This window comes from Antrostomus carolinensis, unplaced genomic scaffold, assembly GCF_000700745.2.
Source record: "Antrostomus carolinensis isolate BGI_N321 unplaced genomic scaffold, ASM70074v2 scaffold4841, whole genome shotgun sequence".
NCBI classification, from domain to species: Eukaryota; Metazoa; Chordata; class Aves; order Caprimulgiformes; family Caprimulgidae; genus Antrostomus; species Antrostomus carolinensis.
Window position 1 is genome coordinate 1 of NW_010294671.1, and position 9,514 is coordinate 9,514.

At 43.4% G+C, this 9,514-nt stretch overlaps 2 protein-coding genes across 2 annotated transcripts in view; one reads left to right on the plus strand and one right to left on the minus strand.

The window, feature by feature from the left end:
• Positions 1 to 4,811: 4,811 nt before the first annotated feature.
• On the plus strand, positions 4,812 to 7,535 carry KCTD6 (potassium channel tetramerization domain containing 6). The gene is made up of 2 exons (XM_010177696.2): positions 4,812 to 4,920; positions 6,150 to 7,535. Exons 1-2 carry the CDS (start codon positions 4,894 to 4,896, stop codon positions 6,834 to 6,836), a joined length of 714 nt encoding a protein of 237 aa, XP_010175998.1. The 5' UTR covers positions 4,812 to 4,893; the 3' UTR covers positions 6,837 to 7,535.
• Positions 7,536 to 9,296: 1,761 nt separating this feature from the next.
• The window catches only part of ACOX2 (acyl-CoA oxidase 2), a 16,959-nt gene continuing 16,741 nt past the window's right edge, over positions 9,297 to 9,514 (minus strand). Inside the window, exon 14 of the mRNA XM_010177697.2 lies at positions 9,297 to 9,359. Within this exon, the coding sequence (XP_010175999.1) occupies positions 9,297 to 9,359 (63 nt within the window). The remainder of the gene's footprint in view (positions 9,360 to 9,514) is intronic.

Consider the following 9,514-nt stretch of genomic DNA (forward strand, 5'->3'; position numbering starts at 1 on the left):
CTGGGATATGTGGGTCTTGCCCTATGCGAGAAGGGGAGCGGGTCCTTCAGCCCCACTCGGGAGAGGAGGCAGAGCTGGGACGCTGGTTTGGGTGGGGGTGAGAGTCTGGGCTCTTGGGTCACTGGCAGGGGGGGAGGCAAAATGTCTGGGTTCGTTTCCAGTGTCTTTGCTGAATCATTGTGATCCTGGGGAGAGTTCTTCCACCATGAGCTCTCTGGCTGCTCTGTGATGGAAACCAGCTTTTCCTGGCTCCTGCTGCAGGCCTGGGCCCCTCTCTGGCCTGGGCTTGCAGGAAGGATTTCTGCCCTTACCTTGCTGTTGCTTCTTGGTCCATGCACATGCTGAGCCCTGTTGGTGTGTGCAGGGAGGCTCAGTGTTTCTCACACCTGCCTTCCTTCAGAACTGGCTGCAGACACATTTGCACACACAGACAACTACCAGTTAGTTTTACAGAAGCAACATACGTGGGCAAAACCCAACTGTTGTCAGGGTTCCTTCAGCAGCACAGGGCCAGCAGGACCATGCTAGATACAAGTGTCTTCTTTTGGCTCTCGTGAGAGGATGGCCAAAGTAATACTGTGATGTGGACATTTCAAACAAGCAGCAGTTAAAATAAAAGTTTGGAACCTGGACTTAAACCAGGATGTTGTAGAGCTCCTCAGGGCAGGGAAGAGAACTTCAGGAGCTTGGAATTTATAGCAATTAGACATAAAGGAGTGAAAATGCTGAATGGCTGGTGTGAATGTTTTTCCCTCCTGCCTGAGGTGAAGTCTCAGTATTAGCAAAAAGTAACTGAAGAAATGGAAGGACTAGGTTAATAAGCTGTATTAGTCATGATAAACTTGACATGTGTAGAAAGTGATGGATGCTTTCCTTGGTGAAGCTGCTTTGCTGAATTCCCAGAAGATTCAGTAACTGGTTGTTTTAAGAGCTTGCCTCCTCCTCCTCCCTCCCTTGGTTAGGGCAGCACAGCGCTGGGTCCACGTGCATGTGCTCTGCAGGCTGTCGTCTGGCTGTGCAGTTTGGTGGAGTACAGTCATCACTGGTGCTAGCTTAGTTTTTGTCAGTTCAGATGAGTCACAGATAATGATTTACAATAAAAACTTGCCTTTCAAGTGTTGCGACTGGCTGGGGAACAGAGAGGTTGTCCATGTACAGCATAGCTGTGCTCAGTTTCCTTTTCTTGTCTTTGGAGATTGCAGTGTGAGAGGCAGGGAGCTCACTAAGTGGGTGAGAAGCTTGAAATACCAAGTATATTTATATGTATAAGCAGAGTCCTAACTTTGCTCTTTTTAATTTTTAAGATTCCTGTCAACTCTGTATTGACCTGGAAATCTCAGGTAACTGTTGAGGTTGGGCAGTTTGTGCGGAGCTTAAACAGGTTGTGTTGTAATACTGATACCAAAATGTCCATTGAAGGTTGGTGCTACAAGTAAATCCTTTCCTTCTTTTATTGGAAAAACTAGATGGAAAGCATTCAGAGAAGTCAGGTGGTGTGTGCCTCTTGACTTGTAACTGGTAGGTGTATTTCTGCTGCTCCTTCAGGTACCTGCATGTGACAGCAGTGCAGGGGTTTTCTCCAGGTGCAGTCTGCTGCCATCCCCTTGCCTGTCCTGAGCCTCTGTGTGTGTCTGTGTTCACAGACACAGATATTCAGCTGACTCTCATTTGCTTTCTCTGAATTTCAGCTTGCAAAATGGTTGCACCTTCGCAGCTCTGTTCTGGGAGAAGCCCTGCTGAAGTTTATAGGCTACCTGTTGCAGTAGTGTTGCTGGTAAATAGCCTTGTGGTCCTCTGAGTCATAATATATGAAATAAGAGTGGGCATTTTATAAATGCAGGTATCCAATTTGGTGTAATCAGTATAAAATGATGACTTGAGTGCTTTTCTTCAAAGGTACTTGCTTCTCAGTGTGCCTTTCTCGTTGTGGATGTGCTTGGTGCTGGGCTATGGCAGCAGCTGTGATGACCACGTTCATGCTGTCTGTCTTCTCCCTGCTCGCAGGAGCAGCTTAACAAAAGCAGGACTGTGGTTTGACACAGTTGGTGCACTTCTGCTCTCACCAAAGGGTGAAATCCTGTTTGGCTTACGTGCTGTCAGCAGTTTGTCTGGCTGAATTTAATCTTAAATGAGTATTTGTTACGGGTATTAAAGGCTTGGGGTGTGACTGCGTGTCGTCTGTTACCTGCTCTCTGGGCACAAGTAGCCACGTTAGCGAGACTGTCCCTGGGTGCGTGTGGTGTTGTGTGACACGGGGACAAGAGCTGGCGTGAGGCTGCCCATCCCGGGGTGTGGATGGAGTGAGTGTCTGCCCACCCCCACTGATGCATCACTGTATTTCATTCAGGAAGAATTTAAAGCATCGTTGAAAGAGTTTATGTCATAGGGTGTATGTCCCCACCCTTGTTGTGAGATGGTTTGCTAGTCCTTATCTCAGGTTGTACCTGAGCAGAGCTATCTTTCCTGTGAAGTTGTCTAGAAATTCCGAGCTCCCAGGCTGATGAGGGAAGCAGTGGGTAATTGTGATCACACGTGGGCATTTTAGGATGGCCTCCTGGTGTCATCCCTTCGCCTCATGCGTCCCGCTCCGGCGCTGGCTCTGCCAGGAAGGTTGATGCGTGCCTGGTGATTCTGGGTCCTTACACAAAGGTCGGTGAGACTCCTTGATGCCACTTGTATGTTGAGGGCTGGGTTTGTTTCAGCTAATTGCTCTTGTAAATTATTCACTACGGTGTTACATAGCAGTGCTGTGATCAAAGATGAGTTCATGCCCCTGTACAGACAGGCAGTGTCATCTGTTTCTTTCCCTGATAAAGTCTTGATTCCTCTGTAGTGTGGACTGAGATGCTGACCAAAATAACATAAATCTGTCCATGAGTTTAAATAACTCTGATGGACATCTGTCTTTCTTTGAAATATTCTGAATTTATAATTCCAGTTAATTTCATTAAGACTGCAGATCTCTTCTGTCATGATTGCTGGTAAAGTTTCTGTCTGGCTGCATCATTGCACTTTCAAGTAAATATTTTCCTTGAATATCAGAAACCTGCGCCAGTCTCTCTTATGGTTTAAATGCATCCACATGTTATACTGGTGTTGAACTTGACCAGAACAGCACCTGTTAAGTGCTGGAATTTAAAATGGCTGGGCTGTTGATAAGAGTTAATGAGCTGTGCTTGAATGACAGTTCCAAATAAAGAAAACCTGAATGAATTAACGTCTTGATTTCTAAGCAGTTAAAAAAATAAATAAAACATTCCAGAGGCTGGCAGAAGAGCTGGCATTCCAGGTTTGTCTGCTGGTGGGGGGGGTGTGCTTTAGGGTACTTTCTTGAGGCATACTCTGTCTTTAATTTGTGAAAATAGGATCCTGGTATGACTAGTTCTGTATCTTAGTATTCCTGAATCTTCTGTTGTCTGACCTCATGATTTTCGTATGCTGCTGTGGTTTGTCTGCTCTTAAATACAGCTGAGATGCAGCTGAGGCTGTGCTCGTGCTGCCGGCCCCCGAAGGTCTGACCTGCTGGACGCTGTTGTGCCCAGGCTGTGGGTTTGGGCAGGGTACCAGAGCCCAGAGAGGTGGGATGTGCTGCCTTGTTCTGTGGTGAATGAGACCAACCTCATTTGCTAGGAATGAGAAGGGCAAGTGATCTTTGTGGTTGGGAATTAACGGTGAACCCTCAGTTGTTTGGGGATGTAGGGCTCTGGCTTGGCTGCATCTTTGTGCTGCTTTTAGCTGGGTGACTGTGTGTTAAACTTTGCTAGTAAAGAGAATGGGAGCAGAAGTCTTGGTAACTGTGTGGTCTTTGAGATGTAAAAATAAACAAAGCTGAGAAGCTGTACCCTACTTAAAACAGACTGACCTAAATTTTCAGCAATTCTAGCGAAGAGACAGGCTAGATGAGGGCTTGCAGATGACTGGCTTCCCTCTCCATGCATTGCTTGACATGGTCAACAGGCCACCTTTGGGAAATCTCCGCTGGTGTCTGGGGTCATTGCTTCCCCCACCTTGAGTTGCACAACTCGGGCTGTGGCTTTCCCTTGCTGCACTCGTGCGGAGAAAGTCCCCTTGTTCTGCAAGTCAGCAGTTCAGCGTCTTCTGGGAAGTTACGGCGTGAACCACTTCTCAAATTCCTTTTGTTGGAGTGTTGTTGAAAACATGTTTGATGTCCTCTGGCTTGTCCCTAAAGAGATTTCTGTTGAGTGTGTGGATGTGTCTGTGAAGTCCATTCACGCTCTCTGTAGGTGAATGTTCTGCTATCAGTTGCAGTTCCCTACTACTGAATTATTAATTCTGCAGTGAGATTTTTTTTTCCCCTTCTTACTGTTCATTGACTTTCGTGGTTGATTTATTCTTCTGCACAGTTTGAAACTGGAGCATGGGAATTTTGAGCAATATTAACAGATCACATGTATGACCTCAATGGTGGCTAAAGAAACTTTTTTGTAATTGGGAAAAGGACATTTGTCTTTCAAATTCCTCACAGTTTCCCAGGTGAGAGGTAGTCTGTTTGTGAATGTACCTTATCCACAGAGGCACATTGCTTGTTATTTAAAAATCCAGGGATGGCCAGACAGCTGGTGGAGTGATTACCCGTGTGCTCTGGAGGCAGCGCTGTGGGTAGTGTGAAGGGAGAAGGAGGGAAAAGCTCGTGGAGATTCTCCTGCTAATGTGGCTTTGTAGCTGGACGCTCTCCTGGCAGAGGGCCTGCCTCTGATTAGAGAGCGTTCCCCTCGGTTGTTCTTGTAGGTACTGATGATCTGCTGTGTTTTGCTCTTTGTTTGTGTTTTTGTGTGTGCTTTTTCCTGCAGGGAGATAAGAAGAGGTGAATTGCGTATCCTTTCAGCAGCCTCCTGTTAAACTTGGAATACCGCAGTTCAGGCGATTGAACAGATGGATAATGGAGACTGGGGATATATGGTGAGTGAGCCTGTGTAAGCCTGCGCTCTGTGGTACAACTGGGTTTTCAAGATCCTGCGGTAAGAATCTTTCCAGATCTGTCTTGTGTAGATCCAGAGCTTCAGTCACGTGAGAAGAAAAACTGTGCATGTTACGACAGCTTGCTTACGTTCTCTGGAGTTCTTCACCTCACGTGCTATTTGTGGGGAGAGCTCAGATTCGTATTTCCAAGGTACAACCAGTGAGTGCTTAACTGACGCCTTAAACTCGCTGTTACCATTTTCCTAACGCACGAAGGATGCACATAGTTTGTGCTTCCTTCATGTAATTTTAAGGGCTTTGTCATTTTATATATAAAGAAAAATATTTTTCCATGTAAACCCTATTTCAAACTAGACAAATGCATTTTATTTTTCTCCTCTTCCTTTTCTCTAAACATTCTGCTGCCATGCATATGTCTCTTTTCTCTGTCTGGCCTCAGTCCTGATTGTTAGGGTTGGTGGCCAGATGGGATTTATGTTCCCTTCTCTCTTGCTTCCTCGTGTGCTATCTGGAAGCTGATGCAGACTAGTTTGTGCTCTGCCTCCTTCTTCTATGCAGCATGCTAATTTGATAATAAATATTTCTTTTTAGATTTAAAAGCTGAAAGTTCTTTTTTGTTTGCTTCTTTTAACGATGCCTCTTAACCAGTGCATGGATTATTTTGATTGTGAGCTCTTGGTCCTGTGTCTAAACTTGCACTGTCATCCTCTTTGGAGGGAGAGAGGCTTAAGACATTCAGCTGATTTTTTGTTTTTCTTCTTTCTTCTTGTTTTTTTTTTTTTTTTTTTGTTCTAGAATGAGTTACAGATTGTGAAAGTAAGGAGCACTAATGGGCCTCCTTCAGATTAACTTGTTCTTCAGGAAATCTCACTGTTCTCATTTCCCCATCTGTAGAATAGGAAAAAAAAACTTGTTGCCCAAATGCAAACTTACTTCTGTGGCAGTAGCTCAGTTGTTAAGATTTCTGAAGCGTTCTGGAAACGTGCATTCTGAATGTTAAGTATCATCCTGTCTGGTTGCCAGTTGTGCCTCGTTGCTAGGTGGCTTGGAATTGTTCGGGTTTAAACACCCCTTAAATGCTTCGAATGGGAGAAGTGTGATTCTCTCCAGAGCCTGCAGTTCTCAAACAGTCTTTGCCATGTGTGTCAGTGAGGTGATTGAATCTTCTTGCGGTGGCTTGATAAACTCTGCAATTTCTCTCTTTCTAGATGACTGATCCAGTCACGCTAAATGTGGGTGGACACATGTATACGACATCCCTCACAACTCTAACGAGATATCCTGACTCAATGCTTGGGGCCATGTTCAGGGGAGACTTCCCCACTGCCAGGGACTCTCAGGGCAATTACTTTATTGACAGAGATGGACCACTTTTCCGTTATGTTCTTAACTTTTTAAGGACCTCAGAGCTCACTTTGCCTTTGGACTTCAAGGAGTTCGACCTACTTCGGAAGGAAGCGGACTTCTATCAGATTGAACCGCTAATTCAGTGTCTTAATGACCCCAAGCCGCTGTATCCCGTGGATACCTTTGAGGAGGTGGTGGAGCTGTCCAGCACCCGGAAGCTTTCCAAGTACTCCAACCCAGTGGCTGTGATCATCACGCAGCTCACTATCACCACAAAAGTCCATTCGCTACTGGAAGGCATTTCAAACCACTTCACAAAGTGGAATAAGCATATGATGGACACCAGGGACTGCCAGGTTTCCTTCACTTTTGGGCCATGCGATTACCACCAGGAAGTGTCGCTCCGAGTCCACCTGATGGAGTACATCACAAAGCAAGGCTTCACGATCAGGAATACCAGGGTTCATCATATGAGTGAGCGTGCCAATGAAAACACAGTGGAGCATAACTGGACTTTCTGTAGACTGGCACGGAAAACAGATGACTGATTCTGACTCCACAGGAGCCACTTCAGTGATTAGCAACTTAATCGGACAGTAAAACCCGAGAGAGTCTGGATTTTGACTAAAGCAACAATGTGGGCTTTTTTTATATGACTATTTATTGTTTATCAGCAAGGACTGGAGGAGTTTCATTCTCTAGCAGCTCTGTCCTTTTGTCCTGTTCAGAAAAAAAACATGCATGTGCCTGTTCAGTCAAGACACCTTTTTGTTTGAAAGAGGGAGTCCTTAAGAATTAGTACAATAGGGTATTTTGTGTCATTAACACAATTCTCTGACACAACTTAAAGTGCTAAAATTACCTCTGTTTAAGTGGTTTCTAATCCATCTAATGCTACGATACTGGGAGCAAGAAACAAACAGAATATAAGATGCAGTTGGGGAAAAGCTGCTATCATGTAGACTAATTTAGTTTCTAAATCAATAAACAGTATTGTAATACTCTAGGAAAACAAATCCCACCCTTTAAAAGTACTTGATAAGTACAGTTTCTTACAGTTATGACAACTGTTTCTTTCTATGCATATAAATCAAGCAACCAAATATTATCTGTAGCCATGGAAATATGATTAGAAATATTTATATTGGATTCTAAATGCAAAACGTCCCTGTGGTAGAGTTCATATTTTTAATGCCTGGTGCAATATTATTCCCAAGTGTAATGCCTGCCAGCAAGAAGCTAATAAAAATGTGAAATACAAAATACCATTTTGGTGGTTTTTTGTTTTGTTTTGTTTTTTTTGTCTTCTAGAACTCTAACACTTTAAAAAAAACCCCAAACAAAAAAACCCACCCAAAACCTGTTTTTCCATTCTGCAAGAGTAGTTCAGATGCTCTGGTAGGGCTCTGTTCCCTTCCATTACTGATGTACTTTGTTCCTTTTTGACTTAATCAGTTGATTCAGCTGTCCTCGTTACAGTAAAATCTTGTGTTTTGAGAGCTGCATTGTGACTAACAAAAAGATGGCAAGTATTTTTGCTGGCTAAAGGAGCAGGGATGGAGGGAGCACAGAGCCCAAAGACTTGTACCCACGCAGTAGCATCGTCTGGTTTGTCAGTGATTTATCTAGTGACTTTATATGTATAATTTAACTGTACTGTGCTGTTTCTGATGATGTTCAAGTCCAGGTGCTCAAGTTCTGTGTTTCTACTCGATTTTCATTAGCCTTTTCTGCTTATCTTGGGCACTTTGTCGTAGTTGTTAATAGAATTTCTGGTTATACTCTTAACTTGAACGCTGTTGGGAGTAAGAGAGTTGATGGCCATTCTGATGAATGGATCACATTCTCCCGTGAAGTTCTTGTCACAAGTGTTCTTTGTCACAACTGCTTTGCTCTCTGGGCTGTGCAGATCACAGCTCTCTGGGGATGTAAGAGAAGGTCTGGATTTCTATAGTAGTTGCTTATTCTTGAAGGTGGGAGCTTTCCAACCCATCTCTCACTCAGAAGTCCTGTCTCAGGGGTGCATTTGTCATATTTTATCTCCCCCTCTTCATACATTGTAGGGGTTTTGACTTTTGTAGTAAGAGGCAGTAAGAGCTTCATTCTTCCTATAAGGAGGAGGAGAAAAGCTGAACTGATGAAGCTCAGGAAAAATGGTTGTTTCCTTCCTGCAACACGTGGTAAGAAATATCTGTGTTAACTGGCATTGAATTATAATCACAAGATGTTCTTTGCAACACTTCATTTACTGGCAAATTAATGACTGGCCTGGATCAGCTTGCCCTTTCCATAATTATGAAGTATAATAATTAGAGAAGCAGTATTCCAAATAATACACTTTATTGGAGCCCAAGATTTATAGAAAGGCGGTATGAGCAGCTCTGTTAATGGGAACATAAATTCTGCAAACTGGACGTGGCATCAGTTTTGTCTGAATCTTCATTAGCCAGGAAAACTCCACTGCTGAGCAAGTTAAGAGTTATTTTAGTTGTCCAAACCAATGTACTTTCTAATATACTTCTTGATCTAACAGAGCAAATTGTTCCTAGAAACTAAGGACCATAATTTTACATTCCTTGGGTTTTTCAGTAAAGTGGGCTTTTTTTGTTGAGTTTTGTTTTGAAGGCACTGTACAGTTATAATTCACCGAGGGAGAGCTCATAATCTGATTTTTTTTTTTTCCTTAATTGTTGTATAGTGGGTTTAGAAAAAGAATAAGAAAACCAAATGGCATCATTTTGAAGCTATCAGGATGCTTCAGGTTAGAAAACAGCAAAACCTAGGCTATTTCTGACTAGATTGCCTCATAGCAGTGGGTGCCACTCAGCATTGTTTGGCTTCTGTCTGATTAAATGCAAATGGCTGGCTAAGAATCTTGTCTCATACTTGTCGCAACTGCGGGTAAGCAACTGATTATTAATTCTGATTAGTCATTACTGATGCTTCATAAATGTACTGCTGCACAAAGCACAGGAGGAGATGTGCACCCTTCACTTCAGTCATGGGCTTCATAATTTTGATGGCGTGTTGTGAAGAAGTGGCTTCAAATACTTCTCATAGGCTGGGCTCATCTGTTCAGAAAGAGAATGTGGGAGGGAATTAATAGTAATTAAGAAGAAGGAAAAGGCTATAATTTTTTCCTTAAGAATAATCTTTTAAATATAGAAAGCTAGACTCTCTTAAAAAATCCTGAGCAGCCAGCTGCTTCAGCTATGCAAGATCTCTT